Consider the following 23998-nt stretch of genomic DNA (forward strand, 5'->3'; position numbering starts at 1 on the left):
AATTGAAATCGTATCAAGTATCTTTTCAGACCACAATACTATGAGACTAGATATCAATTACAGGAAAAGATCTGTAAAAAATACAAACAAATGGAGGCTAAACAATACACTACTTAATAACGAAGTGATCACTGAAGAAATCAAAAAATACCTAGAAACAAATGACAATGGAGACACGAAGACCCAAAACCTATGGGATGCAGCAAAAGCAGTTCTAAGAGGGAAGTTTATAGCAATACAATCCCATCTTAAGAAACAGGAAACATCTCGAATAAACAACCTAACCTTGCACCTAAAGCAATTAGAGAAAGAAAAACAAAAAAACGCAAAGTTAGCAGAAGGAAAGAAATCATAAAGATCAGATCAGAAATAAATGAAAAAGAAATGAAGGAAACGATATCAAAGATTAACAAAACTAAAAGCTGGTTCTTTGAGAAGATAAACAAAATTGATAAACCATTAGCCAGACTCATCAAGAAAAAAAAGGAGAAGACTCAAATCAATAGAATTAGAAATGAAAAAGGAGAAGTAACAACTGACACTGCAGAAATACAAAGGATCATGAGAGATTACTACAAGCAACTGTATGCCAATAAAATGGCCAACCTGGAAGAAATGGACAAATTCTTAGAATTGCACAACCTGCTGAGACTGTACCAGGAAGAAACAGAAAATATGAACAGACCAATCACAAGCACTGAAATTGAAACTGTGATTAAAAATCTTCCAACAAACAAAAGCCCAGGACCAGATGTCTTCACAGACGAATTCTATCACACATTAAGAGAAGAGCTAACACCTATCCTTCTCAAACTCTTCCAAAATATAGCAGAGGGAGGAACACTCCCAAAGTCATTCTACGAGGCCACCATCAGCCTGATAACAAAACCAGACAAAGATGTCACAAAGACAGAAAACTGCAGGCCAATATCACTGATGAAGGGAGATGCAAAAATCCTCAACAAAATACTAGCAGAATCCAACAGCACATAAAAAGGATCATACACCATGATCAAGTGGGCTTTATTCCAGGAATGCAAGGATTCTTCAATATATGCAAATCAATCAACGTGATACACCATATTAACAAACTGAAGGAGAAAAAGCATATGATCATCTCAATAGATGCAGAGAAAGCTTTCGACACAGTTCAACGCCCATTTATGATAAAAAGCCTGCAGAAAGTAGGCACAGAGGGAATTTTCCTCAACATAATAAAGGTCATATATGACAAACCCACAGCCAACATCATCATCAGTGGTGAAAAACTGAAAGCATTTCCACTAAGATCAGGAACAAGACAAGGTTGCCCACTCTCGCCACTTATTATTCAACATAGTTTTGGAACATTTAGCCACAGCAATCAGAGAAGAAAAAGAAATAAAAGGAATCCAAATCGGAAAAGAAGAAGTAAAGCTGTCACTGTTTGCAGATGACATGGTACTCGACATAGAGAATCCTAAAGATGCTACCAGAAAACTACTAGAGCTAATCAATGAATTTGGTAAAGTAGCAGAATACAAAATTAATGCACAGAAATCTCTGGCATTCCTATACACTAATGATGAAAAATCTGAAAGTGCAATTAAGAAAACACTCCCATTTACCACTGCAACAAAAAGAATAAAATATCTAGGAATAAACCTACCTGAGGAGACAAAAGACCTGTATGCAGAAAATTATAAGACACTGATGAAAGAAATTAAAGATGATACAAATAGATGGAGAGATATACCATGTTCTTGGATTGGAAGAATCAACATTGTGAAAATGACTCTACTACCCAAAGCAATCTACAGATTCAATGCAATCCCTATCAAACTACCACTGGCATTTTTCACAGAACTAGAACAAAAAAATTCACAATTTGTATGGAAACACAAAAGACCCCGAATAGCCAAAGCAACCTTGAGAACGAAAAATGGGGCTGGAGGAATCAGGCTCCCTGACTTCAGACTATACTACAAAGCTACAGTAATCAAGACAGTATGGTACTGGCACAAAAACAGAAATATGGATCAATGGAACAGGATAGAAAGCCCAGAGATAAACCCACACACATATGGTCACCTTTTCTTTGATAAAGGAGGCAAGAATATACAGTGGAGAAAAGACAGCCTCTTCAATAAGTGGTGCTGCGAAAACTGGACAGGTTCACGTAAAAGTATGAGATTAGAACACTCCCTAACACCATACACAAAAATAACCTCAAAATGGATTACACACCTAAATGTAAGGCCAGAAACTATCAAACTCTTAGAGGAAAACATAGGCAGAACACTCTATGACATAAATCACAGCAAGATCCTTTTTTACCCACCTCGTAGAGTAATGGAAATAAAAACAAAAATAAACAAATGGGACCTAATGAAACTGCAAAGCTTTTGCACAGCAAAGGAAACCATAAAGAAGACCAAAAGACAACCCTCAATATGGGAGAAAATATTTGAAGCAACTGACAAAGGATTAATCTCCAAAATTTACAAGCAGCTCATGCAGCTCAATAACAAAAAAACAAACAACCTAATCCAAAAATGGGCAGATGATCTAAACAGACATTTCTCCAAAGAAGATATACAGATTGCCAACAAACACATGAAAGAATGCTCCACATCATTAATCATTAGAGAAATGTAAATCAAAACTACAATGAGATATCATCTCACACTGGTCAGAATGGCCATCATCAAAAAATCTAGAAACAATAAATGCTGGAGAGGGTGTGGAGAAAAGGGAACACTCTTGCACTGCTGGTGGGAATGTAAATTGATACAGCCACTATGGACAACAGTATGGAGGTTCTTTAAAAAACTACAAATAGAACTACCATACAACCCAGCAATCCCACTACTGGGCATATACCCTGAGAAAACCATAATTCAAAAAGAGTCATGTACCAAAATGTTCATTGCAGCTCTATTTACAATAGCCAGGACATGGAAGCAACCTAAGTGTCCATCAACAGATAAATGGATAAAGAAGATGTGGCACATATATACAATGGAATATTACTCGGCCATAAAAAGAAATGAAACTGAGTTACTTGTAGTGAGGTGGATAGACCTAGAGTCTGTCATACAGAGTGAAGTAAGTCAGAAGGAGAAAAACAAATACCGTATGCTAACACATATATATGGAATCTAAGAAAAGAAAAAAAATGTCATGAAGAACCTAGGGGTAAGACAGGAATAAAGACACAGACCTACTAGAGCATGGACTTGAGGATATGGGGAGGGGGAAGGGTAAGCTGTGACAAAGTGAGAGAGTGGCATGGACATATATACACTACCAAACGTAAAACAGATAGCTAGTGGGAAGCAGCCGCATAGCACAGGGAGATCAGCTAGGTGGTTTGTAACCACCTAGAGGGGTGGGATAGGGAGGGTGGGAGGGAGGGAGACGCAAGTGGGAAGAGATATGGGAACATATGTATATGTATAACTGATTCACTTTGTTATAAAGCAGAAACTAACACACCATTGTAAAGCAATTATACTTCAATAAAGATGTTAAAAAAAAACACAAAAAAACAAATGCCTATTAATAAATAGTATTAAACACTAGAATTATCTTTATACAAGTAAACTTTTACGTTAGTATTAATATCTTTTATATATTCATACATACATTAATGCATACACATTATTACAACCCAGAAATACATTCAAAAGAAAATATAAACATTTTACCATCAATTTTAAAGTGTCAAATATAAAAATCATTACCTGAAAAATCATTTCTTAATGATAAAGTGTATGTATCTTGATAAATATTTTATAAACTTGTAATAGATACTGTTAATTATACTCAATATTATTTAGATAATAAACCTCAATCTGTCTAAAGATGTTCTGTTATGTGTAGAACACAGTTCTGATACACAACTTGCCTAATTCTGCCCTGTTTCCCTAAGGTTTTCATACATACAACAAAGTCCAACCAAAACACACACACACAGTACATAATTTGTTTATATACAAATTTTTATATTTGTTTATATTTGTTTATATACAGCTAAAGATGGAACCTGACCACAGACTTCTGTGTAAGTTGCTAAAGAACCAGCAATTTACAGCACAAGATGTTGTGCAAGCTGATTTGGCCCACTCTCTCTCTCTGCTGGCTACAGACAACCAGGAGAGTGGATCAACCTACAAATGAGAACTTATTATTTAACCTCCAAAGAAAGTGGAGTTGAATGAGCCATCCTGAGGTAGGATTCTGAAGAGTTAAGTTTTCTTTTTGTATCTTTCCTAATTCCTTTCTACATTTTGGGGTTTCAAGTTGCCTCAAAACATTATCTAGAGATGCCCAGTACTTAAAATTTATATTTTCTACTTCTTGCGATCAAACCTATTTAACAGAAGTCCCCTCTACCCTCCATTCTTGTGGGTGTTTTCTTATGGCAATAAAGAGATCACCAATTGGTCAAAGTTTCAGACAGCATTAGATTTTTTTTTGGACAAAACTACCTCCAATCCCAAGAATATATATTTGTTGGGCCAAAACAGATGAAAGCATTTCTGAGAATCTGGGATGGGAATCAGAATAGCTGGAATATGGCAAGACTGGCCTTAAGTAAAATCAGGAGGTAACTGGTTTTGTTTAAAGCAAACCAAATGATTATAACTAAACGTAGAAGACTAGGAACTGGTAAAGACAAGTTATTTTATTAAGAAATTGCATTTATGAAACTACCACTTAATAAGGACAAAAACCTGATTGTATAGTTATGATAGTAAACTAGAATTAAAAAAAAAATCTTAAAAGTGCTTATGTATATCAGAAATGCTAAATTATTTACTAAAGATCAACTAAAAAATACCTTGTAATCTATAACATTTAAGAAAAATCACCAAGATAGAAAAGGGAAAAGCCTGGAGGAAAAGCTGTATTAACATCTTATAATTTCCTAATTACCGAGTAGAGGTATCGTTGGTTGAACTGTTGCATAGCTCCCTGCAGTTGGTTCCGCTGAGACTGCCACTGTTCAAAATTCCGCACAGATTCCATGGTAGGCCGCTGCCAGGTTGTTGTCCTGGTGTTATGATCCACATAATAAACTCTTCCCCGATCATCAACTCTTCTTTCCCAACTACCAAAAATAAAATAAGCAATAGTAAAAATGAAAATAAACAATAATCTCTTACTATAAGAAACTGGAAAGTAGTTAGGTAATACTTCACTTAAATAATTTAAAAATCAAGTCCAAGAGCTAAGTTTAAAAGAACATAAATACTGATACTCCTCAGAAAAATTATGAACATGTAACTTGCTATCTATTTTAGCTAAACTACCTTCCCATTCTTCCCTATATGATTTCTAAGAGCTGTCTAAAAAAGAGGCCACAGACTGAACAGTAACATTATGACTATCCTTTCTCCCTCTTTTTTTGATAAACATTTACTGAGTGTTTACTGTATACCTAGCAATCTGCCTCTATCATGCCTGCCCATGTAAAGGGTTTTAACTCAACTTATATAGGTTTTTAACCTACCTTTCACGGTTACACTGCTGCTGAACTAAAGTGCGGATCGAGCCATGCCGTTCCACCTATCACCGTTCCCTGGCATGGCATAAAAATGAACCTATTCACCATTTCAGCCTTACCTCCCTTAAGGTCTTTCAAGGGACCCATATGAGAGCCAAATCAATTACTTGCTGGCCCCAAATGTGTCATATGTTTCATTCTGTCATGCCTTTGTTTTAACATCCCCTCAGAACAGAATGCCCTCCTCTACCAGCCAGAATTCTCCCCATCCTCCAGAGTTTAGTTCACCTTAAGCCAATCTGTGTCATTAATTTATATGATTTCAGTATCCTTTCAGCAACCAATCTCACAAAAATAACATAGATCTTGTCCTGAATTTTCTGGACTTTGAATATGCTTTATATTGATGGACCCTGAGTTGCATCTGGAAGGACAGTTTGTGAATGACCTTGAATGACCACTTAAGAGCATAAACTTTATTTAGTATGTAATAGAAATGCTTTTAAATGTAAAACCCTCTATAATTTTAGTCATAATGTAATATAATTTTACTTGCAGCAATCTTTTAGATAATATTTTGAATGACACTAATACTTATTACGTAAGTGTCATTCAATAGCATAGTTTAGATCCCTATCTATGGAGAACCATACATATAAACTATCCTAAATATGACTTTCATTCCTTAAAAAATTACAAGGACTGAAATTGGACCAAAATTCTACAGCTACTCTCAGTAAACTCATGCCAATGTTTGACAATCTCTTGGAAGCCCTTAGGACTAACTGTAAAAGAGACACAATGTAACAAATCTCATCTACTGAACATTTATTATTCACAAAAGCAAATCAAGGAAACATAACATGTAGAATGAATCATTTTATATTGTATTAAATAAACTTTTAAAATCACATGTATAAAACACAACTGAAGATGCATAAGATGCTACATTACCCTGGAGGTAAAGGTTGTGGCCTCTCCCATGTGGTCGTTCGAGTGTTATGATCCACATAATAGGTTCTACCATGAGGATCTTTTCTCTGTTCCCACCTTCAATGAAAAAGCAAAAATAAAAGATAACAAACTAAGACAATCTGAAAAATGGTTCCTTCTTATAATCCAAAAAATTACAGATAAGTTTTACTTTAAAAGGTCACATATATACATAAAATAAAGTTGTTTCTTTTCTCAATTATTGTGCTTTTTTTTAAAGAAGATATCTTTAAAAAAATTTATTTATTTATGTATGTATGTATTTATTTATTTAGTTGCACTGGGTCTTAGTTGCGGCAGGTGGGCTCCTCAGCTGTGGCTCGAGGGCTCCTTAGTTCAGGCTCACCGGCTCCTTAGTTGTGGCACGCGGGCTCCTTAGTTGTGGCATGCGAACTCTTAGTTGAGACATGCATGTGGGATCTAGTTCCCTGACCAGGGATGGAACTCCGGCCCCCTGCACTGGGAGTGTGGAGTCTTAACCACTTCACCACCAGGGAAGTCCCTATTGTGCCTTTTAAGTTCTTAATTATTCACCTTTCATCAACAGTACTGGCAACTCAGTAAGTACAGTTAGCAGAGGAAGACAGAATAATACGTAAAGTTTTTAAAAGTTACTAATTTACAGAATTCCAAATCATCAGAAAACAGAAATTCAATTAAGAGCAGAGGAACTTTCAGCCTAATATCATGCCCAGAGCACAAAATGTCAATGAAGTAATATCCATTTTTGCAATTTAGAAAATACACATCTAAAAGATTTTAGAAGAAATCTCCTTAAAGTATGTGGTGACACAGCTCCATGAAAATTCTTTCTTCTATCTGCATATAGTGTCCTCTTTTTGTGCACATCTATCCCTCTCTTGTCTTTGGTAAGCCTCTGAGTTTATGGACATCCAATTTTATCTTTTTCTGTTCTATCTCAAAGACACTCAACCTCTTATTTTCCCCACCCTCATTTTCTCCTCTGTGATCCCCGTTTCTTCCTTTCCAGTCTCTCCTTAAAATGGTACAGAAGAAAAATTTTAAACATAAAAAATAAAAACCTGGTATTTCTGAGTTTAATATTCTTGCTTTCACCCGAAAGTAGAATAAATGGAAAATATTTTCCTTTCTCTTAAACACAAGGATCCAATTTAATTTGACTTCTTTTTGATTAGAGAGGCCTTTAATTTTTAAATTATTTTCCTACACAATGACCGTATTAAAGTTATTCCCTAACAAGGTGTACACATACATACATATTTTAAATGGCATGCAAAAAATAATCATTTGTTTAAGCTGCATCTGACAAACATTAGCCACAACAAACTTAAATAGTAACCATGAACAATAAAGATGCCCAAGTTCACAACCGATTCAGGATAATATAGATTATTAAAATTATCTATTATGAAACAGTGGTATAAAATCCTACACTGGAACATTCATGCTACCCTGTAACTACAAAAATTTAGATATTCCTCATAAGTATTTTACTAAAAATAATAACCTGAAATTTCAGATTTACTTCATATGTTTTTATATAATAATAAATGTTCATGGGAAGGCAGGATTTAAATATGGAATTTCATTTTAAAAACATTTCTGGAATACCTAGGACACATACCAGTGGGTTACTGATTTGTAGGAAAGCTTAACAGCTAAAACCAAATGCCTACAAAATATATCAAGTTTTAAGAGCTTCCTGATAATGGTACTTTTGCTATTTTTAGGTATTAATTCCTATAATCAGTTCTTGAATTTGTACTGCTATTCTATATCAAAATCTCGTGGTTTCCAAACTTTCTTTACAAATATTCTTTACTACTTTTAATTTAGCTTTTTTATCAAAATTATATATACTTTCACATACTATTTAATATATATCTCACAGTTATATAATTATGTAACCTCCACACAGTTTAAACAATCAGATAGTCTATGAGGCTCATTACAAAAAAACAATAGTGCCTACTGTCTCCTAATCTCATTTTCTACTCCCCAAAGGCAACATTTTCAACTGTTTTAGCCAATTCTTTTAGTATTTACCTCTTCTTATTAACAAGCTTACTCTAATTTAATTTCAAGCATAATTTACTGATTTCTCACTATGAAAGATGAAGCTGTAAGTCTCTTTCCTCCACAGATGTACACATATACACTGTAACCTGGCCCCTCCTCCCAACTGTTCCAAATACACACATATACTGTGTCCTTCCCTTATAATGATTATGACTGTGTAAACCCTCCTGACAGCTGAGCTGTGAACACACAATGATTTCTTTGTCTCCTTTCCTCCCATTTCCTTGTTTTCTTCATACTTAATAATTTAACTACAAATACTTTTCTAGTTGCATAAATCTCCTCTCAAAATATTCAAGCTCCGGGCTTCCCTGGTGGCGCAGTGGTTGAGAGTCCGCCTGCCGACGCAGGGGACGCGGGTGCGTGCCCCGGTCCGGGAAGATCCCACATGCCGCGGAGCGGCTGGGCCCGTGAGCCATGGCCACTGAGCCTGCGCGTCCGGAGCCTGTGCTCCGCAACGGGAGAGGCCACAACAGTGAGAGGCCCGCGTACCGCAAAAAACAAAACAAAACAAAAACTCCTGTCATGCCCCACCCTGTTTTCCTGGGGTAGGGCATCCCAGGCTGTGGACGTGCCGTGCACCCAGTTGCCCTCTGCTGACAACGTTCTTGGGACAAAGAACTCCTGGCCCAAAGGGGAGGAGCCTGGTCAGTTTCACCACCTGACCCAGTGACTCTAGGATCCCAGTGTGCTTTTCTCTCCTGCCCTGGCAGCCGAATCACGGGAAGGCAACTTGCTAAGTTTTTACTCCCAGAGTGAGAGTCTACCTTTGGGGGCATGACGGTTGCCAAGAATGAGTCCCCAGTGTGCCTTGGGCAGCAATGAGGAAGGAAGGTGCTGGCAGGGGAAAAAGGCGGGACCGGGATAAAGGGGCGTGGTCTCAGGCTTGATGTGGGAGACTCACAGTGACAGCAAACTAGAGCTGTACCCGGGGGTACTATAAAAGTGATGAGCTGGAACTGCCCAGAGACTAGATTATCCCTGCAGTGGAAATTCATGAGTACCCCTCAAATAGTTGCAAATTACCACGTTGATTGATGAGACTTCTCAACAGAATTATTTAATTTCATGGGGATAAGTGCTAACTTATAACCGCTACACCTCACCTTCAACCATAATACTCTCCCTTCTTAGTATTCAGATGTAGCCTCCCTTTCTCATAAATTTCCAAAACCTACTGCTGAAGAAAGACCTTGTTAAAATAATAATAATAATAATAAATGTGAAAGACTTTTATTAAACATATTACAATAACAATGGTAGAATTTAGTTGCTGAGTGGATAACTACTGGTTTCAAACTTGGATAATGGGGTGGGTGGTAAGACTTGCCTTCTCATAAACCACGACCAACAGCTGCCCCCCTCTCCTGTACGGCTTGCCAATCTCTCTCCTGGCTCCTGCCCATCAGCAACTGACCACCCTTCAGGTCACTGCCATTTTTTAAAACAAAAAACTACTCCTCAATACTGTACCTTTTCTTGCTCGCTTCTACCAAACACTCCTCTCTCCCTGTGTGTTCACAGGGAAAAAGTTTTATGCATTAGTTCTCACTCTTTCAAAGAGCTTTCTATCACACTTCCATCCCTTCCATTCACTCCATCACACAGCAGTCTGAACACAGCTCTATTTCCCAGAAATTATTCTGTCAGAGATCAACAATAAATAATCTCTTTTTGTTAAATTCCGTGGGTGCCTTTCAGTTATCTTACTTGAATTTTCAGTAGCTTTTGACCTTGTTAACCATTTCCTCCAAAGCATTTACAAGCCAGGGCCTTTGCCCAATTGCTCACTCACTCAAAATCATTTAATCAAGCACTAATTCACTTATAAATATTTATTGAGTACCTGCTACATGGCAGGCACAGTTTTAGGCACGAGGAATACAGAAATGGACAAAATAAAAGCCACCTTTTCAGTCTAGTGGAGAGAAAACTGACAAAAACACACAAATGTATGTTTCATGGTGATTTAAGTGTTATAAAGAAAAGTAATACAAATAACATGCTGATTAAAAGAACCCTACTCAAAAGAGTACAATACTGATTCTATTTATGTTAAGTTCTACAACAGGGAAAACTAATCTATAAGCTATTGTGGAAAAAAGCTTTTAAGGAGGAACAGTGGCTGCCTCCCTCACAGTAGGGACAGGGATTGACTGAAAGCTTGAGAGAACTTTCTGAGGTGATGATAATACTCTAATCTTAATAAAGGTGTGACAAATGAGCATTTGTCAAAACTCATCAAAATGGCACATTTAAGACTCATGCATTTCCTTCTGTGTAAACTTTACCAAAAAATCTTTAAGCAAATATTGAATTCTAGTTAACGATATGCAAGCCGAAGTTTTGAGGGGCAAAATGTCCTGGTATCTGCAACTCAGTTATCAGGAAATTATATTTAAGCATTAGACAAATGGAGAGATGAAGAGATGTGTGATAAAGCAAGCGGAGTAAAATGTCAACTACAGAACCTAGTGGTAGATAGATATATGGGTGTTCACTGTAAAATTCTTTAAATTTTTCTGCGTGTTTGTAAATTTTCATAACAGCAGGTTGGGAAAAAATGAGGCAGGGGACGTGGACAGAGGGACCTGATTTGGACAGAGGGAATCGGGAAAGGCCCCTGGAGCAAGGTAACATTTGAGCAGAGACACGCAGATATCTGAGGAATAACACTCCGCACGACAGTCAGAGCACAAGCGAAGAAAGGGCTCTAGGTGAGACCGTGCTTGGCATAACACTCACTCGGGCTGGAATACGCTTCCTTCAGAACACTCGTGATTCTAGCACCTACGACTGTACTGTGTAGGTAGCCAGGTAAGTTACCCAAGAGCGGACACACGGGAACTAAGAAGACTGTTGAGGAAAGAGGGAAGATGACGTGGATTGGAAACTGCTGGCTCAGATGGGCACACAAGCCAAGTGCTGCATAAGCCAGAGGGGTCACCCTTGCCTCCAGCCTCCGACTCTACCTCCCACAGCTAATTTCCACATCCATGGTAACGTCGCCCCAGGAGACTAGCATCTACCATAGCGCAGGCTGTTTTTACTTCTCACCTGGATTAGTAGCATCTCAACCTTCTAGGTAACAGCTAACAGAGTAAGAATACACTTTACATAAATGCCTCTGTTCACCCTAGACTGCTATTTACCTACAGATTTTACACACACAAGCACACATCAGAAAAACAAACTTTCCCAAAACAATGTTTACCTAACACACTTCAGTTTTCCATTCTAGTCCATGTTGACTTACTTTATTATGTTTTCAAATGCTGGTCACCATCTATTAATAGGCTGCAACTTGCAATATGAAAATCACTCATCTAGATCCCTACAAAATTCTCCTAATGCAAAGATCACATACGGTGGCTACAGGCATGCTGAAGCATGTACTTGGCCGCACAGAATTAAGTTTACGTACTCACCACTTTAAACAGTAATGTGCCCACTTCTCTCATTTACGAAGCAGCCTAGCTGCTATTCTAGCTTGTTCCTTAACTCCTAATCTGTCTATAACACTCCTAGAATAATTTTACTAAAATGCAAATATGACTGTGGCACTCCCCTGCTTAAAATTCTTTAATGTTTATTCATGGTTTTCAGGAAAAAACTCCTAAACTTTTAGCAGGTATACAAAATTCTTCAGAGGACTGTTTATTCTTCAGTACTACATAGCTTGCTTCCTCCAATGCGCAACTCCAGCTGTAACAAAATACCATTTCCTGAGTTCAGTTTGCTCCTTTATGGATGTCAGAAATCCGAATGTGCAGTTAGCTCCACTGAGAATGAAACCTTTCACCACCTGTGCCTCCATTATTGCTGTGCTAACTCCTACGCCTCTTTCAGAAATCCACTCAAGGGTCGTCTCTTCCAAAAAGTATTCTTTATCTCAGGATAGCAGGTTACTCCCCACTAACTTCCCTCTATATATGTTCCCTCCCACAGCACCCTAAACTTACACCTCTAGCTTAGCTTTTATTGAACTGTATAGACAATGACTATTTATTTATCTTACCCCCCATCAGATCATGAGGTTCTTGACAGTAAGAAGAGCTTCGTCTATATCGGTGTCATAATGGCAGACACATGAGACTAAGATAAATGACTAAGTTGCCAAAGATAGAAGACAAAGGGACAATGAGAGATTTTTGAGAGGAAAGGGAAGATACTGTATGGCCAAAAATGCTTGGAGGAAGCAGTGGAGATTTCCAGCAAGTAGATAAAAATAAGCTCAGAGAAAGGTCTGGTCTGGATATATAGATTTAATAGTTAAAATGATGGGAGAGTATAAGATTCAACAGAGGCAGGACAAGACCAAAGGCTGAAACCACGATTAGGCAACAGACAAAATCAGATGAGCCAGTAAAGAGCACTGAGAAAAAACAGTTCAGAAAGTAAGAAAGGGTGGATTCCCTGGTGGCGCAGTGGTTGAGAGTCCGCCTGCGGATGCAGGGGATGCGGGTTCGTGCCCCGGTCCGGGAAGATCCCACATGCCGCAGAGCGGCTGGGCCCGTGAGCCGTGGCCACTGAGCCTGCGTGTCCGGAACCTGTGCTCCGCAACGGGAGAGGCCACAACAGTGAGAGGCCCGCGTACCGCAAAAAAAAAAAAAAAGAAAGTAAGAAAGGGTATGGACACAGTGACTGTGATGAGAAAATGATGGCAATGAGGTAGAGACCTCTAGAGGTGCAGTTTCCACTAGAGAGTAGAAATTCTAACTGCTGTAAGCTGTGCAGGACAGCACTGTACACACCGTACTTTTATCACAGCATTCGCAAACTGTATTGTATGTACGTTTAAAAACCCGAGCCACTAAACAAGCTTCTTGGAGGCAGAGACAATCAATCATTAATTTAACATACCCCGATGGCAGAGTTTCTGTGTTGGCATTTCCAGACTGCTGCCGGACAGGTTCCACACAGACGTCTGGCTGTCTTAATTTGGCTGCTTCAAAGGCAGAGCTGCTTCCAGAACTGGAGGTAGAAGGAGCTAATGTACTTCTAGCTTCAGACCCAAACGCTGCACTGTTAGAAAGAATACATTCGTTGTTTTCTGAGGAGGTCAGGATTTCTTGAACTGGAGGCTCTTCGACAGAAGTACTAGTGCAATGCGAAGACAAGGCGGTTTCTCCAGATACCACTGCAGTACCCGTGGTGGCAGCATTATCAGTTGGTGCAGATGAGGATGATTCTCCATTAACTGAAAGGGGAAAATTAGTAAGACGATCTATCGAGGGATGACAAAGCAACCAGTTAACTCATCAATTATATTTATTCAGAGCCTAATTTATACTGAGCAACGTATCAGGTACTGACAGAAATAAGACAGATGATACTTTTTGTCGTTCACATTTTAGAGATGAACGTTTAAATAATAAAACCTAAGACTATATATATATATATATATATATATATACCAATAACCCTAACTTAGAGAAAGAGAAACCAACATGAACAAACGTTTTTCCTCCAAAGAATCAATTCTGAATATCTGCATGGCTTAATTAAAAACCTTAAAATGACCCCGTTCAAGCTCCCTTTCCTATGCAAATGCAGCTAATATCAAAAGAACTCTTGCCAAATATAAAGTGGCATTAATTCTTAAGAAAGTACTACAGGGGACTACAAAAAGATCCAGGAACTCGTTCTACACTTGCTAAAGAAATAACCCAGCACTGGGATCCAGTGATATCATTTTCTTTATTTTCATTTTAAATGTGATTCGTCCATTTCAACTATGTGTCACTATAAAAGTGAGTCAAATTAAAACTGGAAAGAGAATAGATTATTGAACAAAACCTATTAGAAAATCACACATCAAAGTTTTAATTGAAACAGAAAAGGGAGACATAATTAAGAGTAATGGAACGTTCAGGTGGATTTTTAAAGAAAGAGATTTAAATAGTGGGAAGGAGAGAAACGAGTCCTATTAAAGGAATCAAACAGTAAGCACAAAAAACAACAGAACCAATGAAGTTCTGTACCAACTACAGGGGAGAGTAGCTCTGGGAGAAAAAAAATCAATAACAAAATATAAAAAATTAAATGTTTATATAGTGCTACTGGTACTCAACACTGTTACATAACATGAAGAAAAGAAAAGAAAAGAGAATGTGCAGAGAGACTAAATTCTGGGTCTCTTACATGATGTTCAGAATTGATATATGATGGTCAAAGTGAATTTTCTCATTTCATTTTCACTCTTCAACAATGCAGAAATTAATTTCCAAAAAAGAAAAGATTAGCAATAGTATTTTCAAAGCAAAATAATACTAAATGGGAAAAGAGGAATATTTGACAAAAGACAATCCAGTCCAATAAGAAAGAATCATAAACCTTTAGGCATACTAAAACATAGCACATGCTACACAAACTGTTAAAAAACAGAGGAAGAAAATTAATTATTAAATAGCACCTTTCAGTTGTTCAAGGCAAAAACCTCTCCCCTACAACAATTCAACTGCAAGTGCTCTCAGCTCTCCTCTCCGTCTACACCACTGCCCCTGTCCACCGTTCCTTGTTTACTCTACTGCAATAGCATCCTAATTGGTCTGCCTGCTTCCTCTCCGGTACAACTCCAATCCATTCTCCAAATAGCAGCCAAAATAATCTTATAAAAGCACACAACAGATGTTTTCACACCCTAATTAAACATACCCATTACAACCAGAATAAATTCCAAACTCTTTACCACAGCTCATGACAAAAGACTCTACACAGTCTACTCCACAGGTACACCTGACTTCTCAAAATGGTCTCCTTTCTGTTCCTTGAATAGAACAAACTCCCTCCCATTCAGGGATGTGCACTTGCTGTTCCCACCGTCTCAGAATAGCTCTGACTGGCTGCTTCTTATCACGCAGAGTCCAGACTCAACCACTCCTTAGGAAAGGCAGTGCTGGGGTATCTTACTTAATGCTGCACCTGCCCCACCGTCCCTCCAGGCTACATATTAGACTGTTTTCTCACGTTCTGAAATATTTTATTTGTTTTTATTTCTTTTTCATTGAGTTCAGAATGCAAACACTGTCAGACTTGTTCACTTTTGTATTTTCAACAGTTACAACATGCCTGGCATGCTAAAACAATAAATCTTAAATAAAGACAAATCACAGAGGAAGAAGTGAACATACCTCTGTCAAAACTAGGCAGATAAAAAGAGCATTAGTAGAAAATATTAAGTATATGAAGGATTTAATAACACAGTCAATACACCTGTTCTAAATTACAGAGTTAGAGAGGTAGTTTTGAGTTTCCATTATATATATATTCCATCCAAACAATCTAAGAATTCTTAGAAAAAAATGACATGTAAGGGACCAAAGGAAAATCCCAATTCTATAATCAGAAGGTGACATTCTAACTATAATTCAATAAAACTAGAAACAAAACAAAATACAACTTGTTGAAATGTTTACTAAAAGTCTGGCAGAGTCTGTTAAACATTTTTTTAAGGATTATCTTATTTAACAGAACAATGCTATGAGGCAGGAACCAGTATTATTCCCATTTTACTGGTGAGAAAATTGATGCTTATATGTCCATAAAAATGACAGTTCTTCCCCACCCACAATCAATTTTGCTTAGAAGATTAAAAAGAACACTAATTATTAAGTTAAAGAAATAAATAATAATGAAATCACAAACTTTAGGGAAACTAAGGGCAATGAAAATATTTGTATCAAATATTTGACATGGCAAAAGAAGTATCCAAGGATATAAGAACAAATAGCAATAACTGAGCTTAGCATTCAATTCCAGAGCTAGGGGAAAATGGTAGAAGGAAAGGAATTAAAAGAACAATATAATAGATCAGAATTTCCTAACTTACCTGATTAGAATCAGTTGGGATCTTATAGAAAGTATAGGTCTCAGTTTCCATTCTAGAATTATTGAATCTCTAGGGGAAATCTCTAGGGAAGGGTCTGGGAATCTGTATTTTTAACAAATGCTTCAGATGAATTCTTACCGGAAAAGTTGGAGAAACCATGAAATAAACGTTTCCAAATTTTATAAAGAAAAATATAGTTTGGAATACCATGTACAACTTCATATCAACAAGTCTAAACTATATTAACTAAACTCATTCAAGAGAAAGAAAAATTGAAAAGATCAGAGTAGAAATGGAAAAGTTGACGAAAGACCTAACACTATCCTTCCAAAAGGCACCAGGCTCAGTTAGTTTTTTGAAGTCTTCAATGAACAGATTACCCCCGTGTTGTCTGAAGTGTGATAGTACATTGGTGGAGAAAAAGAAAAAAGGAGTTCCTTAATTTATTCTGCAAGGGTAATATAACCCTACAACTGAAACTGAATAAATTAAAAGATGGCTCAATATCAGGAAATTATGTTAGGAAAATGACTATGTTAACAGGTTAAAAGACAAAAGCCACATGATTATTTTCAATACAAACCAAAAAGCATTCAATAAAATCTTGATAAAACTACTGATGAGAGGAATCAAGGAAAATTCATAAATAATCTAGATTATCCACCAGAAACCTAGAGTAAGCATGATATATTAATGGTAAAACATTAGAAGAACTTCTATCAAGATCAGGAACAAATTAAAATCAAGAACAAAACAAGGAAGATCACAATCAAGTCAATACTGCTGGTTATATATGACAATGCATTAGGACAAGACAGAAGTGAAAAATAACAGATGTAAAATGGTAAATTCATCTAGAAAGATAAGATTATTTATTTAAAACACAAGAGAATCAACTGAAAAACCATTAAAACCAATCATTAATTTGACTAAAACATATCAGCACCATGATCAGATAGATACAAGTTCAATGTCAAGATTATACTCAAGACCTATCTGAAGAAAACTAAAACACGTTACTAAGATATTTTAAAACAAAGAATGAATGGAGAGAGACATAAAATATCTCTGGATGAGAAGATTCAGTGTTGCTTAAAAGTAAAAAAAGTAATAATAATAAACTCTCCTCAAAATGCAAAAACTAGTAAGGATGCAGAGCAAGAATTCTTATTCATTGGTGGTGGAAATGCAAAAGGGTATAGCCATTTTGGAAGACCATTTGGCAGTTTCTCACAAAAATAACCATACTCTTTATCATACAATCCTGTAGTCACAGTCTTCAACCCAGCTGAGTTGAAAACTTATGTCCACACCAAAACCTGCAGAAGAATCTTTTTTTTTTTTTTTTTTGCGGTACGCGGGTCTCTCACCGTTGTGGCCTCTCCCGTTGCGGAGCACAGGCTCCGGACGCACAGGCTCAGCGGCCATGGCTCACGGGCCCAGCCGCTCCGCGGCATGTGGGATCTTCCCGGACCGGTGCACGAACCCGTGTCCCCTGCATCGGCAGGCGGACTCTCAACCACTGCGCCACCAGGGAAGCCCCAGAAGAATCTTTATATCAGCTTTATTCATAATTGCCAGAAACTATAAACAACCAAGATGCTTTAATAGGTGAACGGATATACAAACCACGGTACATCCATACAATGGAATATTATTCAGCAACAAACAGAATTGAGATATCACGCCACAAAAATACATGAAGGAGCCTTAAATGCATATTTCTAAGTCAAAGAAGCCAGTGTGAAATGGCTACATACTGTACGATTCCAACTATATAACATTCTGAAAAAGGCCAAACTATAGAGACAGTAAAAGATCAGTGGTTGCTAGGAATGTGGGGAAGGAGATGAATGGGTGGAGCACAGGGATTTTTAGAATAAAACAATTCTGTATGATACTGTGAAGGTGGGTACATGGCAATATGCATTTCTCAAATCTCACTGAACCCATGCAACACCAAGAGCGAACCTTGACATAAAGTATGGACTTTCACTAATAACAATGCATTTATACTGGCTCATTAATTGTAACAAACATACCACAGCAATGCAAGATGTTAATAATAATTTCTTCTGAGTGGGGTATTGGAAGCATGTATTTGATTAGGGAGATTACTAATCATATGTATCAGTGGTTCTCAACTGGGGACATATTTGTCCCCCACCCACCAAAGACATTTAGCAATGTCTGAAGATGTGTTTGGTTGTCACAACTAGGGGAAAGGGAGGATGTTATTGGCATTTAGTGGGTAGAGGCCAGGAATGCTGCTACAATCCTATTAGCACAGGGATAGCCACCCACATCAAAAAATTATCTGGCCCAAAATGTCAATAATGCTGAAGTTGAGAAACCCTCACTGATGTGTATGTACCCAGCTACCAGGCAGCGTCCAGGCTATAGTAGTTGCAAAATAAACACCTGTTAACAAATGATATAAGGATGATTGAATAGACAAACTAACAGTAAAGACAAATGAGAAAGGGAAGGAAGGCAGGGAGGGAACGATCACAGGTTCCTTGCTCATGAAAGAATAGAAAAATTTTATGTAAGCAAATAATTAAAATCTTATGTGACAGGAATGACAGCAGAAGCTTATGCAAAGCACTTCCTTCTCTACAGATATAAGATAACACCCACTGACTTGGCTTCTTAATGAGTGTATCTCAAGCCCGACTTTCTGCCATTATGACTTTTGGGTTAGGAGACAAATCTCCATCACTTCAGGTTTAATCCTTGAGAAGTAAGTTTCCCATGGACTTTATGATATGCACATCTCATAGCACCATGCATTTGTCCTCACTCTAACAGTTCAGCCAAATAAAGCAGGAAAAGGCAGAAATTCTGGAGTATCTCAGTATTATGTTTACTCCTTTGGAAAAGTATGACATGAAAAACTGCTTGTATATATACCCTAAATTTCTGTAAAAGTCAATTCACACTTGAAAGTGGCTACAGCTTTAAAGGAGGTAGAGGACAAGGGAGGTTTTGGTGATGGTGCAGTTCTGTATCTTGCTTGCAGTGCTAGCTACATGAAGCTACGCGTGATAAAAACTATAAACACACACACTCTCTCTCTCTCTCTCTGCAGGTATAACTGGTGAAATGTGGATTGTGTCAATGCCAATTTCCTGATTTTCATATTGTACTATAGTTACACAAGATGTTAACATTCGGGGAGGCCAGTGAAGGGAACATGGGACCTCCCTGTACATTTCTTGGCAACTTTCTGTGAATCTGTATTTCAAAATAAAAAAACTAAAAGCAAAAGTCTAATAAACTTTGAAATCAGTCCTGCCTGAAACTTACCATACTGAGCTCTACTTTATTAATACAACAGTAATTATACATTAGAAAAAGTCATTTCCACTAGAAGCTAGGGGCAGGGAGAAAAAGTAAAGAAGAAAATAATATTTTCTTAAATACCACTGTCCTAGGACTATGGTAGATGTTTTAAATTTATCTCATTTAACCTTCAAAACAATCCTATATGGTATTATTGAGTATTAGTCTCTTTTTATAAATGGAGAACCTACATTTTCAGGATATTAAATTTGTCCAAGGTCACATGGCTAAAGCATTAAGTGGCAGAGCTGGGACTGGAACCCAGTCCTGTTAGAGGCCAAATCTAATCTCTTCAGTCATGACTGCCTCCCATTTGGGCTTAGAATAACTACCAATATGTACCAACTAAGCTGATCAAATGGATCCTCTTAAGACTCAAAAGAACAGATTGGTGGTGAGGGGAAAATGCCTTCCCCTCCAAAAGTCCTCATGTACAGTACTGTCTTTGGTGAAAAGAAATCATTTGTATTCAGCTGCAGGCTCACAATCCCTTATCTGAAACTCTTGGGACCAAGTGACTTCCAGAATTCATAACTTCAGAATTCAGAAAGATAGTATGGCACATATATTGTCTATTAGACTAATACCAACTCAGATTGGGGCCTACACACTAATTAAACACAGTATGACTTCTGTAGCAAAACAAAAGGATACTCAGACTAAGCACAAAAAATTATAAAAACCCTCAAGTCAGTCCCAGTCATTTTGCCATCAAATGAGTTTACCAAAAAAACTTTTGGTTTTAAAAATTTTAGGATTTTGGGGGTCTTCCCTGGTGGTGAAGTGGTTAAGAATCCACCTGCCAACGCAGGGGACACAGGTTCGATCCCCGATCCAGGAAGATCCCACAGGCCGCGGAGCAACTAAGCCCACGCACCACAACTACTGAGCCTGCGCTCTAGAGCCCGTGTGCCACAACTACTGAGCCTGCGCTCTAGAGCCCGTGTGCCACAGCTACTGAGCCTGCATGCTACAACTACTGAAGCTTGTGCACCTAGAGCCTGTGCTCTGCAACAAGAGAAGCCACTGCAATGAGAAGCCTGCGCTCTGCAACAGAGTAGCCCCCACTCGCCACAACTAGAGAAAGCCCGCGCAGAGCAACAAAAACCCAAAACAGCCAAAAAAAAAAAAAAAAAAAAAAAGATTTTAGGATTTTGGGATCACAAGTAATGGATTAAAAACATGTAATGTGTTATACACAGAATACGCACACTTCCACCCCACCAGCACTCCAATAGTGAAAACTGATTTTTAAAGTTCCTGATTAGAAAAAAAACCCTATTTTTACACCAACACCTTAAAGCAGACTACCCCTTGAAAAGATACCTGAATTCATCATCCTACTAAGGGATGACAGATCATACAGATGACATTGGTTAAGTGACTGCTACCAACAGAGTAGGTTCCAGAAGCCTTTGTAAACCAGCCAATGGAATGATGACAGTTGGATTGTTTGGTCAGATGTCACCAACAACAAAAAGAACATGCAAACACAATCACTAAGGTGACTGGGGGAATATTATTTGAAGCTTATCATGGTATAAAAGATGAGCATCGTAACTATGAGACACTATAAAAATCACACACATCTAAATGAACAGGAAAGCAGAGAGGTGAGAGCCAAAGAGGTGGATGCCAATTACAGCTCCTCTACTAGCTGGGATCCCTCAGTTCCTTCACAAGAAAAATACTAGTACTTATTCTGAAGAGTTACTGTGAGAGTTAAATCAGTCAATGAACATATAGAGTTTACAACATGTAGTAGCACAAATATTAGCTGTTATTCTGATTGTCTTGGGTTTCCTTGCAATTACTGTGAATGTCTTGGGAATTATTTACAATGGAGCCTTCATTTCTAGTCACCCATGTGTGTGTTTTACTTTCACCTTGAAATTTCAGGCAAGGCTAAATAACAGAAGAATGTGAAAAGTGAATCTGTTCCCAACAGAAACAGTCTATAAAGTATTTAACAAGCTGTAGAATATAAATAAGAGATTCTACAATGAGGGAGAACTCAGTAAGTCCTTCTCTCTTTTGCATCAACATCTGAATAAGCCTGAAAGCTGAAACATGCAACTATGTAGTGGTCAATGGATACTTTGGCCAATCTACTCTAGCAGCTAAATATTTTAGAAAGAAGAGATAAATCCCCAAATTCCATATACTTTAAATGGAAGGTGATGACGAGAACGAAACAGAATGGTTGCATAAGCCTTTCTGAAATGAGCATTCAACATTCTTATACTTCTCATGAATAAAGAGTAGACTTAATCAAGAATTGGCACTGCTATCTAATTACTTCCAGAAATAATGGAATTGGATGTACCATTCTGAATCCAATGATAATCCCATATAACAAATCAAGCCTGGTCACATAAGGGTATTATTTTTATTTTTTACAACTCTTTGGAGTGTTCTCAAGGAAGCTACAATGCTTATAATGTAAATTTATTTATGGGTAGATAACTAGTTTTTGTGTGTGTGTGTGTGGTTTTTGGTATGGGTAAATACGGGTAATTATTTGATAACCTAAAAATCCACAGGCCAAAAGCACTGGACTTATGTTTCATTGTTAAGAACTCTGGTACTCAGATAAGCCATTTTTCTATGTGTGATATTTAAAAAAAATAAATTATTTGTCCTTCCCATAGGTACTTTTCCCAGACTATTTTTTAAAACTGTAAATTTAATTTAGGAGAGATAATATAAGTCAGAGTTCTAGGAAACTCACTATTGTATTTACTCTCTTGGAATTAGTGAGGATGTTGGTCACATTATGGTACCTTTTCATATAGATTCATAAAAGATGGAATATCAGGAATAGGAGTTGTTTTTTTTTGTTTGCTTTTTGGTTTTTCTTGGCCCCGAGGCTTGTGGGATCTTAGTTCCCCAACCAGAGATCAAATAGGGCCCCGGCAGTGAGAGTGCTGAATCCTAACCACTGGACCGCCAGGAAATTCCCAATAGGAGCTATTTTAACTGGTCTGTTCTTAATTTAGAGACAATCCTGAATAATCTAAAATGTTTCCTTTTCCCTTTTGCTAATAAATCTGAGGCAAATGTTCTTACTAGAAAGGATACCAGAATCAGAAAATAAATGCATTATGCTCACTAATTTCACCCTGGTTACCTGTGTTTATCTTCTCTGCATTTTCCAGACATCTTAAATTAATGACTAATAAGTCTACTTATTGTGGGTACTTAGGATCTTTAAGTCTATCTTTTTTTTAAAAAGGGCAGCATTAATAAACAAATTAAATTTTCAAAAAACCATTCATGTCAGTTCCCACGTTTACAAAAAACTTACAAAATGCATGGTAAATATCCCCCCAATCTTGGGTATAAATATACAATAGTCTTATCTATAAACCCATCTATTTTCATTTAATTACTAAATTACTTCCTTACATGTTTCTACTTTTTAATACTTTCCCATAAACAGATGAAGGAAAGAATATAGGCTCTGGAATGAAAAGAATAGGATTCCAGGGCTTCCCTGGTGGCGCAGTGGTTGAGAGTCCGCCTGCCGATGCAGGGGACACGGGTTCGTGCCCTGGTCCGGGAAGATCCCACATGCCGCGGAGCAGCTAGGCCTGTGAGCCATGGCCGCTGAGCCTGTGTGTCCGGAGCCTGTGCTCCACAGCAGGAGAGGCCACAACAGTGAGAGGTCCGCGAACAGCAAAAAAAAAAAAAAAAAAGAATAGGATTCCAACTCTAGCCCCAAGGCATATGCTAGTAGTAATCTGAAGCAAGTCCTAAGATTTGAGTTTCAAGAAATTCATCTGAGTTAATTTATAAAGATCAAACAAAAAATGATTTATGAATATTACAGCTGAATCCATTGAAAGACAAGATTATAAAAAACAATCTTCCTTAGGCAGTCCTTCTGTAATAGAATAACATTTACTCTTAGAAAATATAAAACTTTTGGAGAGTTACATCAGTTCACAGTACATTTTACTACTAAGTTACGTGCCAAGAAGTAAATATTTGTATGGTAAAAGACAGGTTAAAGGAACCATTCATTACTAACAAATCAATGAATTCCCTCAAGTTCTTTTAGAAATATATTCTATATTATGAATTAAATAGTATTTTTTGTAGCATACAGCCTAAGAATCTAGCTATCAAGTAAGTACTTGCTTAGTGAAATGTGTGGTTATTTCTAAACTAATACATTTTTGGAATACCTTCCTAAATAATCTAGAAAAATTCAAATTACTAGAAAAAATTTCAGGTATTGCAATCTTCACGTTCCTTTTATAAAACTGAAGATT

The 23998-nt window shown here is 37.4% G+C and overlaps 1 protein-coding gene across 1 annotated transcript in view; it reads right to left on the reverse strand.

Moving 5' to 3' along the window:
- Window positions 1-23998, reverse strand: part of WWP1 (WW domain containing E3 ubiquitin protein ligase 1) — a 117950-nt gene that overhangs the window by 36780 nt on the left and 57172 nt on the right. Inside the window, exons 9-11 of the mRNA XM_082601684.1 lie at window positions 13409-13745; window positions 6446-6541; window positions 4921-5095 (exon numbers count right to left, since the gene is read on the reverse strand). Coding sequence (XP_082457810.1) covers window positions 4921-5095; window positions 6446-6541; window positions 13409-13745 — 608 coding nt within the window. The remainder of the gene's footprint in view (window positions 1-4920; window positions 5096-6445; window positions 6542-13408; window positions 13746-23998) is intronic.

Source organism: Mesoplodon mirus, assembly GCF_964341445.2.
Source record: "Mesoplodon mirus genome assembly, chromosome: 16".
Classification (NCBI taxonomy): domain Eukaryota; kingdom Metazoa; phylum Chordata; class Mammalia; order Artiodactyla; family Ziphiidae; genus Mesoplodon; species Mesoplodon mirus.